The 26,645-nt window shown below is 39.5% G+C and overlaps 3 protein-coding genes across 4 annotated transcripts in view; 1 reads left to right on the forward strand and 2 right to left on the reverse strand.

Moving 5' to 3' along the window:
• Nucleotides 1-143: 143 nt before the first annotated feature.
• On the reverse strand, nucleotides 144-6,479 carry LOC126403319 (matrix metalloproteinase-19-like). The gene is made up of 9 exons (XM_050065908.1): nucleotides 6,387-6,479; nucleotides 4,497-4,585; nucleotides 4,258-4,388; nucleotides 3,954-4,166; nucleotides 3,267-3,512; nucleotides 3,084-3,182; nucleotides 2,817-2,981; nucleotides 2,578-2,705; nucleotides 144-2,499 (listed from the first exon to the last, which is right to left on the reverse strand). The coding sequence occupies exons 1-9, from the start codon at nucleotides 6,477-6,479 to the stop codon at nucleotides 2,260-2,262; spliced, it is 1,404 nt and encodes a 467-aa protein (XP_049921865.1). The 3' UTR covers nucleotides 144-2,259.
• Nucleotides 6,480-10,263: 3,784 nt separating this feature from the next.
• Nucleotides 10,264-15,038, reverse strand: pym1 (PYM homolog 1, exon junction complex associated factor). The gene is made up of 3 exons (XM_050063883.1): nucleotides 14,726-15,038; nucleotides 11,885-11,978; nucleotides 10,264-11,333 (listed from the first exon to the last, which is right to left on the reverse strand). Exons 1-3 carry the CDS (start codon nucleotides 14,754-14,756, stop codon nucleotides 10,829-10,831), a joined length of 630 nt encoding a protein of 209 aa, XP_049919840.1. The 5' UTR covers nucleotides 14,757-15,038; the 3' UTR covers nucleotides 10,264-10,828.
• A 2,293-nt stretch (nucleotides 15,039-17,331) lies between these two features.
• spats2 (spermatogenesis associated serine rich 2) overlaps nucleotides 17,332-26,645 on the forward strand; it is a 28,653-nt gene continuing 19,339 nt past the window's right edge. Inside the window, exons 1-5 of one of the 2 annotated variants that reach the window (XM_050063881.1) lie at nucleotides 17,332-17,487; nucleotides 20,387-20,681; nucleotides 21,799-21,878; nucleotides 23,907-24,015; nucleotides 25,971-26,020. In XM_050063881.1, coding sequence (XP_049919838.1) covers nucleotides 20,657-20,681; nucleotides 21,799-21,878; nucleotides 23,907-24,015; nucleotides 25,971-26,020 — 264 coding nt within the window. In that variant the 5' untranslated portion in view covers nucleotides 17,332-17,487; nucleotides 20,387-20,656. Of the gene's footprint in view, nucleotides 17,488-19,953; nucleotides 19,973-20,386; nucleotides 20,682-21,798; nucleotides 21,879-23,906; nucleotides 24,016-25,970; nucleotides 26,021-26,645 lie in introns of those variants that run through there. The other variant, XM_050063882.1, reaches the window with a different exon arrangement.

Here is a 26,645-nt window from a genome sequence, read left to right on the forward strand (position 1 = left end):
ATTGGGTTGCAATTCTTTTGAAGTTCAAGTGTTACTGTTATAAAAAATTAAGTCATATCAAAATATTGCAATTAAAATAAGGATATACATTAAAACAAATAGGGATTGTTTGACAATAAACAAATAAATCATTGATTTAACAGGAATAAGACAGCTTGATAGCGTGTTGTTTTTGTCTAATGTGTCTAAAAGCAAGACTGTGTTACACCAAAAGCAATAATTAAAGGAGCAATCTATAGATTTCTGGGGATCTGTTGGCAGAAAATGGAATAAAATACTTATGATTATGTTTTCATTAGTGTATAATTACCCAAAACTACTAATACTTGTGTTAGTTTATAAAGAGTATCTCGTATCTACATAGGGAACAGGTCCTCCTCCATGGAGCCCGCCATGTTGCACCGCCATGTTTCTACAGTAGCCCAGATTGGACATACCAAACACAAGACAGAACCTTGCATGCAAGCCCCAAGTAACAGCGCTGGGCTTTGAAGCCAATTTGACATTGCAGCCACTCACAGCGTCTTACATCGTAAAAGAGACGTCTGTCAATCACTGAATGAATTTCTTCGAGCATCACAACCCTCATGAAATGACTCATTTCACTATTGGGATTTGATCACTTCAGTCTGATAACATTTCAAAAGTCTAGAACAGCTGCACAATTAAATCATTTTATCCCTATTTAAGGGAAGTTAGCTGCTTGGCCAGCTGAAATCTCTGGTACGCTTGCTCTATGGGCCCAACAATGTGGAAGATCTGGGTAATTTTATACCCAGGAAGTCAAACTTTTTTAGCTTAATGTGCCACTCAGCAACTTTCATAAGACTGACAGAGCCTTGCTTCTAAAGCTGTATCAAGTTCTCTTTATATGTCCATGCTTTCAGGTTTTTATGTTATCTGAAGGCCACCATAGGTTCAACTCCGTATGGAAAGGGAGGAGTGAGCAGAGGGGTTTTCAGTTGATTGCAATCTGCAACTTCACTGCTAGATGCCACTTAATCCTAAATATGGACTTGAATTGTACAGCACCTTTCTAGTCTTCTGACCACTGAAAGCACTTTTACACAACAGACTCACATTCACCTTTTCACACCCATTCACACACCAGTGGCCAAGGTACAAATCAGTATAAATGCACTCACACACCAATCAGGAGCAATTTGGGTTCAGTATCTTGTCCAAAGATATCCCTCGACATGCAGACAGAGGAGAAACCTGGGATCTAACTGCCAATTAGAGGACGACCCGCTCTACCTCCTGAGCCACAGCTGACATAAATACTGCTCCTTTAACAGTCAGTGATGGCAGTTACTCCACAAACAAAACCCATCTTAAGTTTGCTAACACTGACTAACATTAGCTGTCATAAGTACAGCAGCAAAACCATTGAGTGTACTGAGAGGAAGCAGGTGTTATTTCATCTTTGAAAAAAAATCTCTTTTAGCCACAAGTCCCTGCGCACCCACACGAGTGTTCTCAGTTTCATTTGTTTTGCTCTGGCTGAGGTTGAAGTTGTTCAGAGGTGACACAAGTATTGATTTTAGTTTCATTTGATTAGTTTATTTGAAAACAATAGACAGCCTACACATTTAATTTTCAACTCTGGTTGTTCTCTGCGAAAGAAATGTTAAAACAGAAATATTAAGAACTGACGTTTATTAAGGACTTTACAGCTGTGAGGCTTTAAGAGGATGTTCTGATAAGAATTCAAAGATGTGAGTTGTTTCACACAGCTGCAACAAAACTAACATGAGAATGAGGCAGATGTCGATTTAAATATGGTTCTGGTTGAGGTGAATCGCAGGTGTGCGGGTGCTTACTGTTATTCAATAGTCCTTGCAACAGGCTTTTCACATGCAAGACATGACTGGGGGAAAGCACAGGCGTAAATAATAATAAAGCAATCATTAACATTATTAGCAACAACTGTGCTTTTCCTACAATGACAGTCAAAATGTCTGATGTGAAAAAGCTATTGTAAACACCTTGTCAATGGATAACAACATTTAATCTTACTGAATCACACAGACCCAAGTCTTAGTTTGTCTTATTCTATTGCATGTATGTGAATAACTACTTTTTAAATAATAATATAAACAAAAAAATACAAATTATTTGTGTTGATTTCATGCAGCCTGTGTTTCCAAAAAATAATAATACTCTAATTCCTTCAAATAAATAAGCATCTCTCTGTTTTTATACTGAATCATTCTGCAGGGTCACATTTGTGTTGAATCCCCGGTGTCCTCTTGTGGCTCAGTCGTCACACTGCATCCAGCGTGCGGCGATGCTCAGAGGGTAGGCCTTCTCCACTGCTCGGTGGTGCTGGTTTACACGCCAGTACTGAGTGCCTTTAAACAAGTATATGTGGCCGTTTGTCCATGTGAACGCAGCATCAGTGTTACTGGGAGCCCCGTGGAAGAGCTGTCCAATAGGTTTGGGATATGAGCTGAAGTCTGTCGAGCCAATTTCATCCCACTGCCAGTATCCAGAGCCCTGAATCACCAGTAAATGAAACAGATATTTAATAAATATCTCATGATAGATTGAGGGAAATATTGTGTCTGCACTTACTTTGAAAAAGATAAGTTTTTTGTTCTTATTGAAGTAGAAGGCTGAATCAATATTAGCAGGAATGTTGGCCAGGCGTTTAGGGAATCCGTGGTCAAGTTTGAAGCTTGAGTATCTCCATACTTTGTCATCTTTGAATGAAAAAGAGGAGTGCATTGCATTTTAAACTGCCAGCTAAAATCCTGTCAGCTCCGTACATCACAATCTGGTGAGACATTTTTGAAATTATGAAATGAATCCACCTTTCAGAAAATAAGATTTGCTGGTCCGCTGAGAGTGAACAGCTGCATTGAGGCTCCCTGGCAGCTCCTTCCACAGTGCAGAGATCAGGACGGGAGTGTTGTAGCCAGAGCTGGACATCGTCCACACGTACTGACCACTGAAGACATATGTCTTCCGCAAAGGACCTGCAGGGACACAATGCAGGAGAAAACAGAGCTGTAAGTTAATGCATTACTGATACAGAGACATGTTTTATTTCTGTCCTAAAGGCACCAGAGTCTCTATACCCAGCATCACTGCATCCAGAGTGGCCTTGCAAGGATTTGGAATACCTCCTGGTACAATGTGACTTGGCTTTCTGGGCGGAGGAGTCTTCCCCGGCTTTCCTAAAAGAAACAACACTGCACTTGTATAAACTGTACTTCAAAGACCACACACACACTGACAATGTGGCTCTACTCTGATGTTACCATATAAAGCCTGGATCCCTCGTATGTCATCCGGATGTAGCTTGAAGTCTGAGCGGTATCCATTGTAAACAGGTCCCATCAGTGCGCTGTAGTGTTGTGAGTGTCCCAGGCCGAGAGCGTGGCCTATCTCGTGGGCTGCAACGATCCTCAGGTTGGAGCCGGAGTTCTTTCCTTCTGTCCACACTTCATCTTCGTCAAAATGCACAATGCCTGACTCAGGGGCATCAGCGTGGGCCAAAACATGACCTTAAAGATAAAGCAAGAATTCTTCAAATCATCGTTTCAAGTGTCCGCCAGCTTACATCAAAAGTTTTGAGATACAAACTCATTATTTTTGAGAAATTTTCTCATTATTTAAAGATAGTAAGTCACTTATTAAAGATAGGAAAGCCATTAATTTAAGTAAATAACACATTATTTTGAATATTATCTAATTTTAAGAATCATTATTATTGATCATCAAATTAATCATTAATTTTCTCATTATTTTGAGACACCAACTCCTTAATTTGAGATACTGAATCATTATTTTGAGGAAGTTTTTTATTATTTTGAGATACTAAGTCATTAATTTGCCATTCTAGGAAGTCACTCATTATGATTATTATACTCCATCATTGTAATGGGCCTCCATAGACCACAAAACTTTTCAAGGAATGGCAGACATTTCAAGAAAGTTGTTCCCACCTCGTCCATCAAAGGGAACTGGACACGACTTGTCTTTTCTGTGAAAGGAGATCCTGATGTCTGCTCTTCCTCGCTGCAGCTCCTTGAACTTTAAAGGTGACACATCACTCCAGTACTTAAAAGCACTCTGGATGGCCAAACGGGTCTTACTCTGACCCAAGTCAGGGGTGTAATTGTAGATCCTGTAGGTCAGCATCTTCTTACGCCAGTGGCCTGTTCAATCAGGAAATATTCACAAGACTTACCAAGCAATATTGCAGTAAAAATCAGGATCTGAGTGTATATCAAGAGTTCTGTTTCCCACCCATGACTCGATATTTGAGAGATTTGTTATTGAAAGAGTCTTCCAGTCCACACCGAGGTCTGTTCATCATCGCCAGAGTGGCTGAATCTAGTTTTCCTGATATTTGAAGGTTCGTTGCTTTCTGAAAGATTCTGACAAAGGAAAGAAATAAACATATAAATCTGGGGTATAGGTAAAAACAGAGGGAAATATGTTAAGCTTGAGTTCACAAAGTGGTAAAGAGAATGAAAAATGGTCACCTTAGTGCTTCCACTATCTCCTCAGCTGGATGGTTTTGGCCTTTACTGTCCAGTGGGATGTGCAGATAGCCGTACTTCCTTAAATATGCCTGAAGAGAGAGCACTGATTGTAAAGCGATAGAAAAAGTATTTCTTCAGTGCCACACTGTAAAAATACTCCAAGTATGGCATGCAAAATTTTACTTATAGATAAAAGTGCTATGACGTTTTAACAATGAAATGTTCCTAAATGGGGCAGAGGACTTTTGTCTGTTCCAGAGGCTCAGCTGAAAACTAAAGGGGACTGAGCGTTTGCTGTCAGGGCCCCGAGTTACTGGAACAGTCTGCCCGAGGAAATCAGGTCAGCCAAGTCAGTGATCCCTTTGAAGTCCCTTCTTAAAACACACTTTTATTGGAGAGCCTTTCCTGATTTTACCTGAGTTTTAAGTTCATTTAAACTGTGTTTTATTTCCTTAGGTTTTATATACTCCTGTTTTTTATCAGTTCTTTGAAAACTTGGTGTTTTCATGTCTTGTCTCTTTTAATTATTGACATGTAAAGCACTTTGTAACTCTGGTTTTAAAAGGGCTTTATGAGTAATGATTATCATTAAAATCATAAAGATTATAAAAGTAAAAGTACTCATTCAGCAGAATAGTTCCTATGACATTGTTATATTATTTATCATGATCACTCATGTTTTCAGTTTGGTTTGTTTGTTTGTCAGCAGGATTACAGAAAAACTACAGTGGCCTGATATTCATAAAACTCAGTGGAGGGGTGTAGCGTGGGCCAAGGAGGAACCCATACATTTTGCAGGGGATATGAATCACAGGGCGGATACACAAATTATTCTTCACTTTTGTTGACAGTGTGAGATAGGGCACTTGGCCCTAGGTCTGTGCTCTCTGAATGCTCATCTAGATATTGATGCATTTACATGTAGGTAGGCTACTTTGCAGACTTTTCCTATCATGCCCCTCTTTGTAAGCCAAAAAAAGTTCATGCCCCCACACACACCACAATTTTTTTTTATCGATCCTTAGCAATAATTGGGGAAGCAACTAATAAAAAAGAATCTATGTTGAATTTTAGTCAAATAAAGGTCAGCATGATTGCATCAGTAAACTCTTGTTTGTTTATTTTACCTACATAAATGATATTCATTCAACTTTGTTTCACTCTGTGTTTTATCCCCTGGTCATCCACGCCCCACCTGCAGTGGCTCTGTGCCCCCCCAAAGGTGGTCCACCCCACAGTTTGAGAACCACTGCTTTAATGTCATAACAGATTGAGGTGTTTATTGTAACGACTTACAGGGTAGTTAAATCTACAGCAGAACTTATTTTTGCCATCATTTGTTTTGTTTGCAAAATCTTAATCTGCAAAATAACTGTAGGCTGTATGACTGTAGAGAGCCATTTTACTGACACCTTTTCAAAAACACTTAAGTCTCAACAATGTCTTAGAATTTGTTTTGCAAGATGCAACAAGTCCTGTCACAGGGTTGTTTTTGGTGCCCTGGATGAAACGCTAGGCAGCACTGATATCATCAAAGTGAATTGTTGGCATTAGTGGCTGCACCACAAATGATCTCTTCTACAGTTCTTTCAGCAACAGCCATGATACATTATTATAGCCAAAATCATCCCCGCAACCAAAATAAATAATTAATTTCCTGCAGTATGGACAGCTGAGACTGCACCATCGCTGGTTTTATATAGCATATAGATTATACATAATCACAATCAGTGTTATTAGGCAGCTTCAAACTGTAAAAAAAGATGGATAAAGACTTAAATCAGGACATTTACCTCTAAGAAATACTTGAAAACTGATCACAGGTTTTGTTTTTACAGTTTTGTAGGACAAATTTATGTTTCAACATCTCATCTTCCTTAAGTTTCTTACCACTGCTTCAGTAAATTCTTCTCTCCTCAGGCCGACAGATGAAGCTGTGATCAGCAGCACAAGAAGCACCATTAACTCCAGTTTATATTCCATTTTCCAGTTTGGGTCTTTTTCCATCACTATGGGGAAATAAAAACTTCTCAACTAATAATAAACAAGTTCTGGATTGTTTTAAGCATCTCTGGAGACTGCCGTTCCTCCATCTACATCCATCCTCAGAGTATTAGTCCCCTCTGAGTCAGGGCTGAGGCTGTTGTCTTAGTTTGGGGATCCAGTTTTTATACCATCAAGTGTCTGTTCAGGACGGCCTCAAAGCCACATAATAAACCTTTTACAAGAATGTGATGCGTGGACGACCAAAACCAACCAATACATATTTCCGACACTAACAGCCTGTTCACGCCTTCTTACACCATCATTTAGAGCCATTTGTCTTGAAGCGTTTAAGAATAACTTCCGAGTAATTTTGTTTACGTCAAAGGAAGCAAATTAATTCAGTGTTAACTCCAAAAAACAAGATTATCTGCCCACTGCCTCTTAAAGGTGATGATTTATAACCACTTATGTCACTGTGGTGAAACCTTCTTGATATTTAATCCAGCTGCAACACTTTGCAGGTGAATAATTTTCCAGACGACATGAATTAGTGTGACAGACGTACCAGAAATACTGCTTTATGTTTGTGAAACAATATTTCACATAAATTCTTTCACCTCATGGTTACAGCTCTATGAGGAAAACAACTAACCGCACTTCCTCCACCAGACAACAGCTAATTATATTGTTCACAATGTAGGAGCCCATTCAAGGAAAAACAATGACGCCCCCGTGTAACCATCGCTACAAATCGTCCTCTGAATGGAGACAGAGAACGCCTCCTTAAACACTGTGAGATGCAGCTCATAAAAAATGAGTGGACAGATGGGAGCGAGACTCAGACGTGCTTAAAGCAATTATATGTACTAAATTTAAGCACAGGTTCAATTTTAACGCCAAGAAACACTGGACAGTTCCTGATAGCTCATCATCAAGAGCATCTTTTCTTTGCAGACATACAGTTTCCTGCCCTGGATTCTGCCTCTCAGGCATAGCACAAATTCTTCCTCCTTTGCCACCTTAAACTTAAAGGCAGATTTTCAACCAGCTCTGTGTCGTTGCAACACTGGCAATTATTGATTCATTGATTGATTCCATTGACCCATCTGGAGCAGAGCAAAATATTAAATTATGTCCCAATCCCAGACTGCACTAAAATGCTCTCATAATTTGAGAATTACAAAATTGAGTATATTTAAAACTGTCAGTTTACTAAATACTTTTAATTTTAAATATGCTTCTACTGTGTTCTCCCATGATGCAATGCACAAAGGAGAGGGAATAGAATGCTGCAGGGAAGTTAGCGTTGCCCTGGTTCCCTCATCAAAAAGCCTTTGGGATTTTTCCTTTTGATTTTGGATTAGTGCCGAAAATAAGATCTGTGGCAAACTAACGTTTATGATTCTTACAAGTTTTGTTTAGCGAGATAATCTTCACAAATTAAAACTGCTTTTATGATTTTAGAAGCCCTAAATGCCATTGCCAGAAGTAAAAAGCTAACATTAGGCTATAACCGAACTGCACCACAGTCGCATGATTTAACCTCGCCCCCACAGCACAGCTGTAAAGCCGTGTTCGGTGTGATGATATTCTGTAGCCTAATTTAGCCACTTGTTAGCAACCGCCTTTTTTAAGACATATAAAAGCTTCAAAATTCATGATTGGGGTATTTACTGACATATTTTAAGCCATGGAACAAAATGTGAATGTCTCATGAGCTTGTCTTAACCACAGACATTATTTTAGGCATCTAACCAAAAACCCACTGCCTTCGAGACGAGGGAACCGGGGGTGCGAAAATGCTAACTCATTCCTGGGTTTTGGGACACTCTACTGGTTAACACTAAAGTTTAAATAGTTTATGGTGGTGAACCATCTCCAGAAAAAATCTCCAAAAACAAAATATTTGGAAAACCATTTTGCTTTAATTTGTGAAGTTTAATTGGCAGCTCTGAAGTCACAGTAACTTGATGTCCAATGGTGCATGTATTTTATCATTGCCTGTTAAAATAAAGCAGTAAAGCATGTTGCTTTTTTATATATCAACTGCAAAGAAAGTATACTTCACTAATGTAAGTATAGTATTTTGAGGGGCACTTGATCCATTTTTCACAGATTAAATTCATTCTCGTCTTTTGTGAGTCCCTCAACTTTTATAAAAGTGCAAAACTAACTTGCTGGAGCGCCTCACAGGCTCAATCCAGTGCAAGAATTCCATTTAGTCTAGAAGCTGTTTGCAAAAGTCACCTTGTTTCATTTCATTACACTGAGATGAAAAAACATTTGCTGAAATTTAAGAGGAAAAGTTATTGAAAGGATACATGTGGCTTTATTCTTCTATATACTTCTAATTGTCTGTTTCTACCAAAAACATCACTCTGCCAGAACACGTCGTGAATGTTTAGTTTAGTTTTGTAAGACTCAGTCATTCCCTAAAATAGCGGGGCACTGTAGTTTTTAGCAAACATTACTCAGACAGACATTAATAGTGTATTTGTTGGGGACTATTTTCAGCTGCGGATTAATACACATTTAGTTTTCACATGATTATTTACAGAAGCAGGACGGTGTAAAAGGGATCAACCCAAACTAACTATACTGGCCATGTTGATTATAATAAAGGAACAACAGTGTGGCTTATTTTGACATTTTGTTAGCTCTCTGGAACAGAGGAGTAAGATATATCCGCCTATGACTGCAGAGACAAGGTCGGCAGCATCAATTAATCATTGCTTTGGGTATACAAAACCACCAGCCTCATCCTTTAGGTGGGTGACTTGTTTCTAAAATATTTAATGGCACCAAAATACGGATGCTTTTCTACAGGATGTTGTCATTGTGCGTTTCTGCAAAGCATGAATGTGATACAGTTACACGTTTCATACTTATCATATCAACGTTTCTAAAGTAATGTAGTATATAAACTGACTTTGTCATCAGGAGGTGGGGGAGATGATGGATGGCTTGTCATGTGGGTGAAACGCCTGCAAAGCTGCAGACCAACAAACAACAAAACTGCTTGTCAATATGAAAAAGGAGGTGTTGAGTTTTTGAGCAGCATCTTCACACAACTTCTAATACGGCAGATAGCGAACATGAAACAGTAAAATAAAGCAGATATCTAAAGTAAAAACAGGACGCAGGAGAGAAACTAAACTCCAAAACACACACTTTTAAAAACACCTTTTTCTCTGGTCTCCTGCAGACAGAGGTGAGGAGAGTTAAGCAACACACAAGCTTGTTTGGGGAGGAGTCGTTGAGGTTGACTGTGGTTGGCGAGAAGTCACTGCTACCCGCTTGAGGGCTGGCGGCCCGGCTTTTGGACCTACTCCTGAGAAAGTCCATCTCTGGCGCAGCTTGGCGTGGCACAGCGCATCTAAACTGACAATGGAAACACAAATCGGTGCGGCCACGAGTGACAATGGAAAAAGGGTAATAGTGAGACACTGCTGCTTTTTGGGCCCAAAGAGTGGTTGTTTTTTTACCAAGAGAGGCTGCTTTTCCTGCCGGAAATTGCGCCGCCCCTCCTAACCATAACCAAGTGGTTTGGGTGCCTAAATCTGACCACGTTAACCAGAGCTGTTGAAATGTGAACTTTCATTGTATTCTCTACATAACAACATACAAATGTAACTTACTCATGGTTTAGAAAAACATACCATGGCAACATTTCTCTGGTGACTGGGTTGAGTTTACATCCTGCCGTCCAAAATAATTCCCCAGTTCTTCACCCACAGAGTACTTATTCACTCTACTAATAAAAAGCACTGTGAGATGAACATTTTTCGCAGCATGTCGTTTTAATCGATGTAATGACTGTTTAGACAATGGCTCAACATTAGTGCTACTACAAGAGGCCATCGAATTACTGACAAAAATGTTGTGTTACTTCTCAGAGCAGACGAGTCAACAAACTATATTCTCTTAAACAGAAAATATTTCATGTGCAAGTAATACCGTAATAATACCTGATGCTATGAAAGGTACAAAATGGAAAGGACAGACACTCACAAAACAATTCACGATGATGTCTTTAAAAGATATTTATAAATGAACAGCCTGGTCGATACGAGCGTACGAGCAGGAGTCTTAATGTTATCTGGAGATCTGATTCTAGAAAACAGGCCCGTCAGGTCTGAAGATGTGACGCCTGCTGCGTTACATCCTGTCACTCTCTGCTTGAAAGGCGCTGGGACTGTGTTCACTTCCAGAGTTCAGGATGAATATCAAATAGGTAGAATATGTTTAATGGAAGCTATGATCACAAAGCTGCAAAGGTCCCTTCCCTGTCTTTCAGTATGTTTGTATGTATATTCTGTCCGACTCTTCTGCTTTCCTTTATTGCTTCAAGAGTCACGCTCCAGCTGCTGTATCTCATCTTGTAAGGCTTGAAGCCGGCCCAGCTTTTCCAACTGATCCTTTGTCGGCTCCTTTATTTCCCCTGAGTCTACTTTCTGCTGCAATTCCTCAACTTGCCGTAGCTTCTTTTTCAGGTTTTTGATCTTCTTGGCCTTTTCAGCTGCTGCTGCTGCTGAGGAATCATTGGGAGACGAGACGGAGACCGGCGCTTCTTCTGTCTTGTTTGAAGACTCGCCACTCTCTGAAATGGACACGTTCTCGACAGCATCGCTCACCGAGTCCACGTCCCCGTCCTGGTGCTGCTGCTGTTTTCTCTTCTCTTTGCGTTTCATGTTGCGTTTGGCAGACTTTGAGAGACCAGCTGTCTCGCTGTCCCCGCAACCGGGGATCTTCTGCTGCTGCTGCTGCTTTGCCGGAGCGGTGTCGGACGGGCTCATCCCAGGGGGCAGGTCGGGTTTGCTCTTAAAAAACTTCACAAACTTGTTTTCATAGCTGAAAGAGCAAGAGACAGAAACATAGGATTAAATACAGAAGTGAGAAGATAAAAATGACTTCTTCACACATCAGTCAGTCCTGTCGTCAACACGTTGCTTACATCTATAGACCAGACCAGCACATACAGATACTTCACAAAGCGTTGAGGCTGCGCTCTTTTCTGGGGGATAGAAAATCAAAGATCCTGTAGATGTCAATTTGATTTGATGTGTTTGGATGATCATTTTGACAAGTCTGTATGTATTTATTTCTTGTTTAACAAACATTTACTTAATGGAAATGTCTAGTAATTGTTTTGTGACCTTGTCTGAACCAGAGTTTTCAAAATACCTGATTAATTATAACCTTGACACTGACGCGATGTTGGCCTGGTCTATGTGTATCACGTGATAGTGACATTTTAACGTTACAGTGCAGCAATGGAATTTAAATCTGTAATACAAGGAAAGTATTAGAAGTAATATTAAACATGTTTTGAGATTTTTATGACTATGTTTTAAACAATAGCATAAACAATGTATATTCAAAAGTTTTCCAACTGCACTTACACTGGGACTTCTTCCTGGGGGGTGTAACCATCCTTCACCCGCCTCGGCTTCCTCCATGTTCCATCAGGTCGCTGAGTGGCAGCAATGTATTTCCCTGAAGAGCAACAGGTGCAACATTTTAGAGTGTGCAGATTTATTTGCATGAATAAAACTGAACATTTTAATGTCTTTAATTCATCCCATCAGCTGTGGGCTGGCTTTGACTGTTCTCATGACATAGAAAATACCTCAGTGCTTGCTCGATTCTTTTGGAGGTTGGTCAAAACTGCATTCTCTGCATTAATGTGTAAGGTCTTTGTCAAATGTAAATGTGTAAATGTAAATAACTGGATGAAGTGGAAGCTGTGCAGCTCCACGGGCCCATCAAGCTGATTTAATGAACTGCCACATGAATATAAAGCAGAACACACACACATCATCATCACACTGACATCTGGAACATTTTAAAACTCTAAATCACCACAAAACTGTGTTGTTAAATATTAGCTGGCATTGCACTAAATAACTGATGCATTACCGCTACCTGGGAGATAACTTTATGAACATAATGTTAGCCAGAAAGTTTCTGGTCAATCACATGGTCAAGTTCACTAAAAGAACTTATGATAGGTTTGGGAACATTAGCACCAATAAAATATAATAATAATTCATGTCAATAAATATTTTATGTGTAGGCTTTATGGACAACATGTTTATAAATCATTTTACTGTAGCATATTACACAGTGTTAAGGGCATTTAATGCAGCACCTCTGAACAAGAGTATTATAGATTTAATAAATAACACATGGGCTTCCTGGGCGTTTATTGCACACTGGAGGGACTGAAAGTATAAAAATCAATGAGGCGACGGGCTGCGGCAAGTTTTTCAATCCACCAGATGTCACTGTGCATGTTGAATTTAAAGCCCCAAAGCTTTACATCTTTTTCTGGCAGAAACACAAAGAAAGCTCCAAAGCTTCATCCATCCATCACTAGTTTGACAAGCTGCTCAGAGTGTGTGTGTGGTAACGTCCATCCCCTCATGGAAACACACAGTCTCACACTCTGAATCATTACAGTTATCAAAAGTCTAAAGACCCACAGCACTTTCAGGTACAAGGACAAAGAATTGTGTTTTACAGCTGAGAAATAAACTGATATAATAAGAACATCTGAAAGCAGGTATCCTATTATTTTAATTATATTGTGAGAATATGCCAACTGCCTATTGTAACACCATACATACAGAAGTTCTTTCCATATCTTTCTGTACATCAGACCAGAATGGTTCTCAACCTGCGGGCTGAACTCTTCAGAGGGGTCACAACATAAAACTGAGAGGTTATGACATGACTGACAGGAAAGGAAAGAACTCAACTATTTTTGTGACATGAACTTTGCTCATTCTTCAGGGTTTTTTTTTGTAAAATCTTTGATCTATTTTCTTGCGTAGGTGAAACTGCTCACCACTGATATGTTATGCAACACGTGCATCACTCAGCAGCCAAAAAACAATAGTAATCTGTTTAGTGGCTGGAAGATTTTTTTAAATCCACCAACCACAGAGGCTGGTGGACACAAAAACAAACAAAAAATCCCTGGTAACCACTGTTAGCCAATTTTAGGTAAAGTTACAAACCAATGAACAAGACTGCTTTCGGAAATTTTGTATTTTTATATCATGTATTCATTAACAGGGTGCTGTTCCTTGTTTTGTCATGTTGGAGTATTCTATCTTTTAACTGTTACTCAATTGATTTTCCTGAAGATATACTATATCACAATTTATATAATGTCATCACACTGGACTCGTACAGCTTTCACCTTCTTAAATTTAATTATGTGATCCAATTGCACTGCAACTTGACAGTATAATTTGCATTTAATTTTGCATTACTTGCACTTAATCCACCTCTCTCACACACACACACACACACACATATATATATATATATATATGTACAGTGTAACAGTTTCCCACTTTTTCCGTAAGTGACTGCTTCTAAGTATTACATATAGTTAATAAGTATTGGGGATTTTTGTTTTGTTGTTTTTGCTTTTTTAAAATCTTGTCTTCAAAACACTGGGCTGCTGTAACAGTAAAATTTCTCCTCAATATTAATTAACTGATCTGTCTATAAACCACAGTGTAAAAATCCTACATGAATATTGTCTGTTTTTGGTCCTAATTACTACAGTAAATCACAGTTGGGTGTTAAAGTAACGTTAGTCTGAACTTATCTTACTGTTGTAGTTAGTGAATGTGTAAATGATTAGCACTGCTTTACCATCATAATAACTCACATTAATAACTAATGTGAATTACATTTTCTGTTCTGAGACAAAAAATAAGGCGAAAAGTTATAAAGGAACACAATTTCACACAGAAAATATCGCGTTAATAGTAACTGGTGTTGTGATTAAAATATCACAACATGAACACAGTGATCATTGATAATCACAGCAGAAATAGCAAAGCAGCTAATCCTAGCTAGCTAATGTAGCAACTGTCAGGTCGGTGTCGCAAAAGGCAAAGTGGCTATTTGAAAATCCTATAGCTCTAAAGTTATACAAGAACTAAACGTTTTTGTATAAGCAGCATGTTAATATAGCTGGGTATGTCACGGTGTTTTCACACTAACGTTGATGAAGTGCGATAGCTACAAGCTAACCAACGTTAGCCGTTTTAGCTAACGTTAGCTGCAAAACAAAACATCCGAATCAAAGACGTCTTTTAACATGTTATTATTGGCGATTATAACTGCAGATGACAAAATAAAAATCTGGTTTTGTTGGCTCTGTTGAATGCAGCGGGTTTTGTTCCAGTTGGACAAAGGTCTGGCACATGCATCAGCCTTACCAGATTCATCTGTCACATAGGGGGTTGCCATTTTGGTGTAACGTGTTGCTCCGCTCCCCTCGGTCGGTCGGTGACTTAAGGTTTCCACCAAACGTCCCCTCGCTCAGTCGGATCCAACACAGCAGCGAAATGCAGTTTCTTCAACTGTTGTTTCCCTCGAGGTGAGAGCTGTCATGGCAGCTTCTACGGACTGGTGTTACGGTAAAGACGAAGCACAGGACAGCTAATGCTAGACATCGATGGATGGACCGTGTGTGTGTGTGTGTGTGTGTGTGTGTGAGATCGGGCGGTGCGAGGAAACAAACCGTGCGAACCCTTTTCTTCAACTTCGGAAATGACGACGTGGATCATGGGTTGCCAGGTTTGGATCTGAACAGTCAACGGGTATTTTAACACTTGATGTAAAACAATCATTTGACTCATTTCAGCAGCTTGTAAAAGTGGACAGCATTGCCCTGTAATGCAACTAAGTGTTTTATTTTTACTATATTTTCTATTATGAGCAACATTTCCGTCCCCATTAATTACTTCTCATATTTTCTTTAAATATGTGTAAAAATGTATAACAGATATCCTAAATTGTATATTAAGGTCTTCTTTATCACATAAACACAGAATATTGCACATTAAAATGATTTTTAATACTTTATTTGGTGCATGTGCTCAATTTTATGTCATGTTTGTTTGATTATTTTACTTTACTGTGTCCCTCAAGTATATTCCACTATTCCACCTTGTTAGTTTATAGTTTCTTGACTTCCAGAACAAACAAACAAACAAAAAATATGTATAATTCCACTGAGACCATTTTCTGGAGCGAACTCAAAAGATAGGGTAGGCATAAACTTTCACTGATGTCTTTTTACACGTTTCAAGATATTAATCAGTTTGTCACAGTCTTAAAGTTCCACCTTGTTAGCCGAAATTCTGAAGAAAGTTGGTCTGATCAAAAAAGAAAGAAAAAAAACGTCTGATATAGTTATAAAAGTTTTGTTTATGTGTAGAAGGTAAATGCAACCACATTGTACAGTACATAGGCTACTGCACTGAGGATACAAACTTGTGAATGCCTCATCATTTTCTGCAACGTAATATAATGCATAAGACTGATGATGATTGTCCTGGGACACGAGACACAGAAGCAGAAATCTGTGAACCCATTTTCTCTGTCCCAGTTCTCACATCAGAGACCTCAGGGACATGACTGCTGATCTGACAAACAAGGCCTCATTAATAAACACAGCTAAAATAGTTGCGTGTGTCACCCAAAGAGTGTCTCAAAAATTAAGATTGTCAAGGAAGACTACTGGCCCTGTATCAGTTTGTCAAAGAGGACAATAACATAGAACCAGAAAGATACAACTCCACTGAAGCATCTTCAGTGATTACATGTCCATTTTATTTTCATTTATGGTATGCACCCCATCTCTGACATCTCATCTCATCATTAACAAACTGATGAATCCTTGTAAAGGTCCTCTACAGCTGGTGAACTGTAGCACTATCTGATCTGATGTTTTCACTTACATAAAGCTTCTTTTACAAAAATGATCAGTTATTCTCATATCTCTATCTACATTTTTGGCTTTTTGATTTTCTACAGACAGTTTATTTTATGAAATGCGCATGAGGCTGAAGTATTAAAGGTCATAGTTAAAAAAAAAGAGGGAAATAAAGTGTTTTAAAAAGCAACTCTGGTCAAGATATTAATCAAACATAACTCTAAATGTGCACATGTAACTTTTAGTCAGTGAAACACATTTTCTTACTTTACGGAGGCAGAGCTGTATACATTTCTTCTTCAGCTATAGATAATGCTATTAAGGCCATCAGTGTTGAATGCAGCCAGTAGCAGTGGTTTGAAAGAAGAGTACTTGTGTATTTAACAGTTAATGGTACTCACATATAAAAGGCAGGAAACAGAGATCATGAGGGGAATTACTGTCTGACAAAAGTGTGTAGATTTATACATTCAGTTCTTCACTTTTGTCATATACACACAGGCCTGAAATAGACACACATGCACAAACAGGACCTATACATGCATTAAATGGAGAGATGTCAGAGCGAGGGGGCTGCCTATGGATGGATGCCCCAAGCAGTTTGGGCTCAGTGCCTTGCTCAAGTGCACCTCGGCAGTGCCAAGGAGGCGAACTGGCCCCTCTCCAGCTACCAGTCCACACTCCATATTAGGTGCGGACAGGGACATGAGGGACTCCCAGCCCCTATCCGGACTTAGCTGCCGCCCCTCCTTAACACAGGCCCTCCTTTGGTAAAATAAATATAAATTACAGTAATTTAAAGTTGTATGCCCCTCCCCTGAGCCAAAATAAAAAACACAAGTCCCTCACCAGTGCTTATTAATGATTTGACATGCCTCCCCCTTTTTTGCACCACCCCCTCCCTTCTCACAAGTAACCAACACTCCCTTGAGTGACATTTAAGATGCAGTACTTTTACTTGTAACCGAGTATTTCTACACTGCTTTACTTGAATAAAAGATCTGAATACTTTTTCCACCACTGTATAAATTGTCTACGTGGTTCCCAAGCCTTTAAGTAGCGTCTGGAAACCTTTTCTTTGCGTCTGCAGAACTGCTTGTATTAAAAGGGAGGTTCTTGGACTCCAACCTGGCAACCCCGAAGGAGTCTGGTCGATGAAAATTGCCCACAGCAGACTACTTGGCATTAAAGACGGCTGGCGGTGGAAGCTGCGGTAACCCGTTTCCAGAATCTACTGCTCAGTTTTTTTGCCAACACCAAGTACGTATCAAATAACGTTTATCTGCTAACGCATTGAGCTCATAACTAACATAATAACTAACGCTTTAATGGTAGCTTAGCTGTTTAAGTTGTGTAGCTAAGAGGCGGCTAGCTTTACAGCATTGAATAATAAAAGCAGTCTGCTAGCTGCATGCTAGCTAAGGCTGCATTCAAAGCTCCGTCCATAAAGAAGGCGTCTATACTTGATGCTGCATTCAGACATTGCCGGTGTAGTTTTGTTAACGTGGCGTTAATTGCTAATAAATTGCAGTCAGTAACGCAGAGCCCCGCAAAGCTAACCACACAGCGTTAGGTAATGTTAGCAAGCTAACGTTAACGTAACCTCCGGACTTCAGCCAAATATGTGAGATGAGAAACACTGAACGGAGAGACCCTGTTGTGTGTCAGAAGAAACCAGCAAAGAGTTAGCAAAATATGGATTAGCTGACATTTAAAACAGCCACGTTTCATAGGGAATTAAACAGGGTTAGGCAGCTAACATTAACACGAAGTTAGCTATTGATGGTTAACGTTAGTCGTTGAGCTAAGGTATTTATTTTTTCCTGAGATTGTAGGAAACTCTGGACATCTGGATGTGTTTTTCAGCTATCTTGCAAAAAATCAGGAGGCTAATTTGACTCAGTCAGCAAGCCAGATTGCACAGACCTGATTAGGTATGAATTAATAAGTAACCATACTATATTTATCAGTCATACTGGTGACCTGTTTGTGTCATTGTATGCATTGGTTTGCACCTATTTGCACCTTAGTGTCACCTTTTATTGTTGTTCTTGTTGCTATATTTTGAACCTTACTGTCATCCAGTTTTATTTTAGGTTATTTTTGCTATACATTTGCTTTTTCTGCTCTGTCATTTCACTACTTATGTATTGGACACTTCCTATCTGCAGTTACCTAACTCTGTTTTGCAACAGCTGCATCCCAGTTTCCCCCAGGATACACGAAGTTCAACCTTATCTTATTTTAGGAGAATATATAATTGCATATTTTTCTTATTCTTAATACAGTGAATCTTTGCACATCCCCCAGAATATAATTTTGAAAATTCCTGCCTAGCCTAATACCTGCCTAATACAGTTACAGTATATGTATTTTTAATAGTATTTATAAAAATGTTTATTTTATTTCTTATTTTTATTGATGTTTCTTATCCATGCATCAAATGCCAAAGCAAATTCCTTGTATGTGAAAACTCACCTGGCAGTAAATCAGATTTTGATAATGATAATTTTAAGATGAGGGTTAAACCACTGGCATGTGATGATAGGGATCTCTTATCTGATTAGCTTGCTACTATTTAATGTTACCTGTTTTAATTAAGGATATTGCATAGGTTTCTACCCTGGATTGAGAAGCGCTCCATGTTTAACTGCAAAGACACCTGGTTGCTCCCAGTTTGCCAGGAGGAGAAATTATTTGGCTGTGGTGATGAAAAATATGCAACTGCAGCCTCGCCTGAGATTGACTCTGTGTTACGTGACATGAGTTCCTCTGGGTTTCCACTTGCATGTGTCACATGTCCACCTTCTTTTAAATCTTATCAACTTATTTGATTTAAACAAACTTCTCAGTCACCAGTGTTATTTAAGTGCTGAGTTAGCACTTCTTCTGAGTTACATCACAAGTGCACCTGGCTTTCGCTCTCTCTCTCGAAGACTCAAGCACCATCCCTCTTGATAAACATCATGCATCCTAGTGTTGTGCATGAGTGGCCACTGCAGTGTCACTTGTTGACTGTGCTTATGTGTCGTCTGACGTCTGTAGAGGTGTGGTGGAACCAGGACTGTGTGGCATGCCAAGTCCTAATCAACAGGGTGTGGGTTTGTACAGCTTGTAAGTTTCCCTTTCTGGAGAACCAGAGTCAGAAAGGGAAACCTAAAAGTTGGGAAACAGCTGGCCCATAAAATGAATCCAGAATGCTGGAGGTCTGGTTGACGCACTTTTAAGACTAGAGGGGACATAATTGAAGCAGACTCTGATATTGCATCAGTCAGCGAGAGATTTTGAGGCAGTAATGATTATTCAGCATGGTGATGGCATCAATTCCAAGACAAACCAAGACTTCCACGTGTCCCTTTTCCTGCTGTGTTAAGTGCAGAAATGGCAACATTTGTCTTTTATTGTGATGCATCTTTAACCTCAGTGTTTCTCTGCTTGTACAATAATTTGCAGACTTTTGTTTCAAGACTCAGCAGTGTGACTCTCAGTCATCTTTCTCAGTTTCATTTGAATTTGCAGCTCCAGTCACTGTAACAAAAAGAGTGCTGAAAATTAAAAGCACATTGCAATGCAAAACAGTTTCCAAAGCCCATCGTCAAAAACTATTTGTGCCATTGGTTATGAGTTTGGCTGTAGGAAACATTCCTCTTGATCATGCCTATTAAAAAACATTTGTCACCGTGTCAAATCCTTTGATTTACAGTCACCATCAGCCCATTCAGAGGGCCCAGACTGTGAAGGCATGGTAAATATTCTGTGTAGCCCTTACAACATCATCACCCACTACTCCAGCAGAGAGCTGAGGAAAAAAAGGAAATACGCCTCAAAGATGTGATTCTCTCTAGTCCTACTAACTTTCTCCCCTTAACTAAATGCAGTGTTTCTGCCAAGGACAATATTAAGTGCAGATTTTTCTCGAGAATGCTCTGCCAGACAGACAATAACTTACTGAAGTCTGTTTTTCATTCATATTTCATAGCCAGAGGAAATGGATTTCATTTGCATTCATATTCAGATGTTACAAAAGTGGAGATTTGGTATTTCTGCATTTCTGCTTCATACATCATGGCTACAGTAACTTTGATTTGGTACTTTCCTGCATTCAACTCCATGGCACAGAACCATTTTAAAACTTTTTCTCTCTCCTCTCCCCCCACAGATTTGGATCAGCTTGGTGGAGAAACGAGAGGAAAACCTGAATCTTTGCCTAAACGGTGGAGGCCTGAACTGAGGCCTGATCTGAACCTCCTTCTTCCAGCCCTCCTGCCAATTTGTGAGCCTGGTTGGCATCTTCTTTAACAAGAAAAACTCAAAGTGAAAGTAACCACTCTTGGACCTGTGTTTGAACACCATAAACATATTTGAAGCGTTATTTAAGTCTTGAGGAAGTACACGACCAAACGTTTCCTGAATACTTCTGTGTGACAACATGGCGAAGAAAAACAGCCAGAAGGGTATGTGCGCACTTTATTAATGCTTTGAAAGAAATTAGCACAATGAAACATATTTTATTGTATAAATTTAGTGTACAATCAAACACACAGTATGTCATTTGTGTTTCAATGGCTACAGTATGTAATTGAAAAAGGTTAGGTTGCAGGGAGATCATAGTTGGAAGATGCATTACTAAATAAATGTGTGTAAAATAAGTTAGAATTATAATGTCTTCACAGACCACAGTACTTGGAGTAATTCTGAATAGTCATTAGGGAAATGCTGTGGACATTTAAAGTGACATTAACCTACTTTTGTGCACGAGGAAAATAACTTTTACAAGGCATTTTCTCAAGAACGCTTTGCCAGCATTTTTTCCCTGTCTTGTCTTTAAATGGCCACAGATTAACTTTGGACCCTGACTCTTTATACTCAGCTGCAGGCTTTTTTTAAAATCAGTTTTAAAAAGAAATGTCATCAGACCTCCCATTGAAAACAAAAAACATTTTTACCTTTACTCAGCCGGTTTCATTCTGCATCTGATGACAGAATCCCTCCTTGAGTTTGTTCCTCTTGTAAAAATGTGTTTTTGAAAGCCTTCAATGGTTATTAGTCATTTAAATCAGATGCAGATTCACGACTGCTCAGGCACAGATGTGATGAGTTTCTTTTTATTTTCACAAGTGCTCACTGGTTGTGCTGGTAACTGAAGTGGGTGTGCTTTAACGCCTAAATAAAACGTCCTTCCACCTCCACAGTACAATGTGCAGTGATGCTGACGTCGACATTTTCTCTTTGTGGGTCGAATTTTATACAAGTGATGCCTTCAGTAAACAAATCTGATCTATTTACCAGCATATCTGATTAGGTGAGAATGTGTTAATAGGTTTCTTTGATTTATTCATGGAGATAAAAATGGGTTTTTATTTTAAACAGAACAAATGGCTTTACAAGTACAAATCTGCCTTTGTAAAATGATTGATATTTAAAAACTTAGCTGCCAACTCTTCCCAGGAATCTCTGAGAATACGTCTGATGGTTGTTTTGCCTTGCAAATGACGTTCTACTGTGGTTTGCAAATACAATTCCAGACTCGAACAGACAGTGGAGGGTTTTTTCTCTGTTATATTTTTCCAGATACGTCAGGGGTGGTGTTTGATACTCGCTCAAAAATGGCCATGTCCCAGGGAGGAACAGCTGAGAGGATGAAGGAGAAGGTAATACACACTGCACATTACTGGCACAGAGAGCCTGCAGGTTTTTTAGTAAGGGGTTAAATTTGAAACATTAAATCACACTTTTTTTTCTAATACCGAGGGCTTCTAATCTGCTCCTGAAGTTAAACATTTCCACTCCGTGTTGGTGGATTCGCTCCTAAGCCTTGACATTCAGTTTCATTAGTTGTGGGCTCTGCACAGCAGCTTTGGCAACAGCAAACACGAGAGGGCAAGTTGTCAGAGCGTGAACAACAGTAATAGTATTGCAAAAGGAAAAATGCAGTGTTTTAGAGGCAGTCTTGTCTCAATAGGAGCTAATTTATCAGTGTCTGAAACAGTTATTCAGATGTTCAACACCTGTAATCCCTTGAAAAAATGACTTTGCTTGAGGTGTATCATTATATAATCTCTGGACGAGCCTTGTCCTCTTTAAAGCTGTTAATCTATAATGGAACTACTTACGGAAAATGGGGCAGCACACTGGTGTCGTAATAAATTCATGGAAGGTTTGGGTTTGTAATTTTAATTTTTTTTTTTGTGGGGTTTCAATGCTTTAAAGAACATTTTAGCCCCTTTCCCGCTGCACCAAAACCCACTAATGCCTGCTAACAACAGGCTTTTTTATTTAATGGTAAAGGTTACAGTGGGCATTCACGCAGGGGTTGAATGACTCTGCAGTAGTCACGGGTATTAATCGGCTCCAGCTCCGATCGGCATCCATCGGCAATGATGGAAATACAACACCCTTGTGGATGCACTAATATTAGCCCTTTACCCAGCACAATGCAGTGACGGGTTTCGCCCAGGCAGCGCTCGAACATTGCTCCAAATTCGTTGGTACCAATTTTGAGAGAGAGACTGAATAAGTAAGAGATGTTAAAAAGAAATAACCACTGTAGTATTATCACTGGGCTCCATGCTGCGTTACTGTTTACAAACCTGATTTCTGGCCCTTCCTTGACGATGAACTTGAAGGACCAGTTAAAAAAAAGTCCACACAGAAAGGCACACTCGTCTACTGTAAAGCCGTTTACACAGCTCTCATCTGCTGACGATGGGAAAGGAGGCTATCATCTATTTGTATTGGGTTTTCCCGTGTTTAAATAACCCACGTACGAATGCTAAGTTTGGTCGGAAAAGGGTATTTGAGTAACATTTAACCTAAGTAGCAGTTAAGAATAAGAGCTCATAACCTGCAAACAAATATTTCTGTTCCTTTTGTGCAAAAAAAATAAATAAATAATTGTAATTGTCAATATTTGCATTGGTGCGGCTGCTTTGTTTAGACTACAAACACACATTAATAACATTGTATTTAAAAACATACTAATAAGAGCAAAAGTACAAGGTTTTGCCTTAAAGCCAAATGTTATTTATATGTTAAAGGGACAGTTCACCCTCAAATCCTTCCCTGAGCAATTAGAAAGTAGCACCAGTGAAGTAGGTACTATTTTTTAATTATACAGGAACTACATTCAGTCACTGAGTTCCTCAAAGGGTTCTCGGTCCCCTGTAGTGCTGTTTATCAGTCTAGATTGTGTTGGTGCGAGTTGCCAAGTTGTGACGATATCAGCTGTAGAGATGTGTGCCTTCTCTTCAGTATAATGGAACTAGATGGCACTCAGCTTGTGGTGCTCAAAGTGCCCAAAAAATTAATTTTAAAAACTCAACAGCAAAGTCTCTTTCCAGAATTCACGACCTGGTTACTCAGCATAATCCACAGAACTTGATGTGAGCAGTTTCATGTAGAAACTATTTTCTTTTTAACAAACAACATCCACCAACCGTATCACTACTCAGAAGGAACTGTGCATTACACAAAGATATACACACCAAAACAATCTAGACTGAAATATAGCACCACAGGTATGAGGAAAAAATATGTGTTTTTGTTTTTGGAGAGAGCTGTCCCTTTAAAACACCTTCCATTGTGAATTTGCAGTACATGTTGAATCACTTTGATTGTTATTTGATATCAAAACCTGTTTCTCTCACACTCTGTGCTCTTTTTTTGTTTGTTTTTTGCAGATCAGTGCCGTCAGGGCCGTCGTCCCAAACAAAAGTAACAATGAGATTGTGCTGGTTTTGCAGCATTTTGAGAACTGTGTTGATAAGGCCGTTCAAGCTTTCTTAGAAGGTATGGAGATGTCACTGTTTGACCACAACAGTGTGAAATTATTCGCCCTCAAAGCTTCCTGATTCACAAATACTGCTTCCTGTGCAGGGCTCAACAATAAGGATGCCCGATTGCCCGGGGCAAGTAAAACTCAAGGTCGGGCATGTAAACTAACAACTCACTTGCCCGATCGGGCAAGTTGCTAAAAACAGTAAAAGTTAATAACTAATTGATAAAATAAATGTATTTTAAAACGTGCTCCTTCGGCTCTGATGCAGCGGTCTCTCTGCCTGAAGTCACAGGCACAGCGGTGTAACAATGTCCTGCCCACAGCCCCCATTGATATTATTTTGCGCGACGAACGCTTCATATAATAACATAAAAACATACTATTTATGGTGTTATGTCATCGTGTCATTTCTGTCTCTACATGGTCACACGTTAACAATTCTCCTCATCTCTCTGTATCGCGCACGGCGGAGTTCCGCCACACACACAGGTGAGCACGCTGGAGCGGCTCGGGCCGCATTTTCCTGACCAAACCTGACCCCGAGCCCGGTGCAGTTTGTCAGCTGACAAAGTTATTGTTATGGACAGTGTGTAAATAACCAACAGATTGCTGTTACGCACGGATAGACACGCTGCTCGCACAGCAGCTCAGCACGGCACTCATGCTGAGCTTGTGTTGCGTTCAGGCGTTGTCACGTAAATAACAACTTCCAACACTTAAATAGGTCATAGCACAAAACAGCAGCATGTCAAGTGACTTTTTACTTTATTATATTCAATAAAATTGTATGTTCCTAAATCTTGAGACACCTCATATGTAAGCTAGACAGACATTTCACCTGCTCATTACTGTGCACACATGTACTGTATGTACTTAGTCCTAAAGAGCCCTTCTGGTGCCAGTAGATACATAGAAACATCCCAGCAGGCTGTGCTTTGCAAGCATACAAAAAAGTTTCACGCATGTGAAAATTATTTTTCATGCGTGTGCTTCACCTCCGCTGCTACAACTCCATCCTAGGGGAAACACTGCTGTGTGCGTTTTGTGCAACAGGTGGATGTGGTAGTCTACTGGTAGAGTAGAGAGAGAGCTAAGTAGCGTTGAAGTAGAGTAGAGCAGGGCAGAGAGATGGAAGCAAAATATATTAAACCCGGTGTTAATACAGCAGAACTGGAGAGAGGGGTGAAAAATAAATAGAGGTGGGCATGGCTCAAGTAGGGCGCAAAATTATAGACGGAGAACGATTGACAAATTTTTCACTTTAAGCCCTGACACTGTCATTTTTGTGTAGGAATTAAGCTACAATACATGACATATGTTGTTTTAATTAATAAATACAGTGTGAATAAAGATTACATAACATAAAAATAACTGCAGTCTTTGTTATTTGATAGCCGCTTAAATTAAACAATTTTTATAGGGCAAGTAAAAACTGACTTCGGGCAAGTAGATCTGTGACCAACTTGCCCGAGTGGGCAAGTGAAAAAAAACCTTAGCGTTGAACCCTGCCGTAGAAGGAGGTAGTATTGCTTTTTTTTTATATATTATAAATTATTTGTTAGTATCATGTGACGCACCTTATCTGCCTACTTCTACAAACACCCTGAAGATGCCCCTTTAATTATACACACATTCCCAGCACTACCTTGTTTGTTTCCTGCACTTAACTCAGACCTTGTAAGTTGTCCACTTTGCTTGTGCTTAGCGTGACCTTGAGAAAAGATTTTTCATGCATGCCATGCTTTGCATTCAGAGGCACGAGCATCATTTGCATGCCTCTTAGTTTTGCAGGTTTAATTATAGAACAAGAAGGTTGTCCCACGTACGTCACACTGCTTTGTTCTTTATTAAGCCACATCTAAACAACACCTTTGGGCATTTAGGTATTGAGATGGGTACAACAAGGTTTTAAGTGAGTCATGTGTTACTGTGTACCTTCGTCATTATTGTTTGCTTTATGCCTCAGGCAGTGCAGTTGAGATCCTGAAGGAGTGGAATGTCACCGGCAAAAAGAAGGTAAGAACCTGAAAGCCTGCATATTGAATGTCTCTGTGTTGAGTAAGCATAATCATGTCAGCCCTTGTTATGAAGTATTTAAAAATAATTCCCGTATTTGATTTGATCAGATGTCCAAGGTGTTTTGTAAACAAAACGTACCGTGCACGTACAAAACGTGGCTCTCTAGAACAGGCCGACTGCTCAGCCTCAGGTGTTGCTGCTTGCAACTCTCACGAGAACAGCTCATCCAAACAACTTCACACTTGTCACTGTGCTTTCTTAGGTCTTCAACAAAACACCTGCCATGACGTAGTTGCGTCCCCCCGGCATTGCTAGACTATACACGTCATTCTGGTGCAAAAGGTCTCACAGATATTTTAAAGCTCGGCTATTTCTGGGAACAAAAGCTTTCATTCCAAAAGTTGCATAGCTGATGCTTGAACAGTTTGAGTTACCTACAATGTAACTTCTCCGGTCTCTCTGGTTTCTCTTTCATAAGTTGTTAAATGCACTGTAGCTAACAACGGAGTGTTACGTACCCAGCATGCCATTTGGTGGTGTATAAGTTAATAGGGGTCCCCTCTCAATACACTACACAGTGTGTACCTAATGCACCAGTGATAAATATGTCTCGTAGATCTCA

This window comes from Epinephelus moara, chromosome 16, assembly GCF_006386435.1.
Source record: "Epinephelus moara isolate mb chromosome 16, YSFRI_EMoa_1.0, whole genome shotgun sequence".
In the NCBI taxonomy this organism is placed as follows: domain Eukaryota; kingdom Metazoa; phylum Chordata; class Actinopteri; order Perciformes; family Serranidae; genus Epinephelus; species Epinephelus moara.

What these genes read in the sequence shown, in the direction of transcription:
- LOC126403319 (XM_050065908.1), bottom strand. Translation starts at nt 6,479, where the DNA reads ATGGAATATAAACTGGAGTTAATGGTGCTTCTTGTGCTGCTGATCACA. An exon ending in AGTTCCCTTTGATGGACGAG is followed by an intron (nt 3,513 to 3,953) that starts GTGGGAACAACT and finishes TTTATCTTTAAG; the next exon opens with GTCATGTTTTGGCCCACGCT. An exon ending in AGGGATCCAGGCTTTATATG is followed by an intron (nt 3,183 to 3,266) that starts GTAACATCAGAG and finishes TGTTTCTTTTAG; the next exon opens with GAAAGCCGGGGAAGACTCCT.
- pym1 (XM_050063883.1), bottom strand. Translation starts at nt 14,756, where the DNA reads ATGGCAACCCCCTATGTGACAGATGAATCTG. An exon ending in CTATGTGACAGATGAATCTG is followed by an intron (nt 11,979 to 14,725) that starts GTAAGGCTGATG and finishes GTTGCTCTTCAG; the next exon opens with GGAAATACATTGCTGCCACT. An exon ending in CCCCAGGAAGAAGTCCCAGT is followed by an intron (nt 11,334 to 11,884) that starts GTAAGTGCAGTT and finishes TTGCTCTTTCAG; the next exon opens with CTATGAAAACAAGTTTGTGA.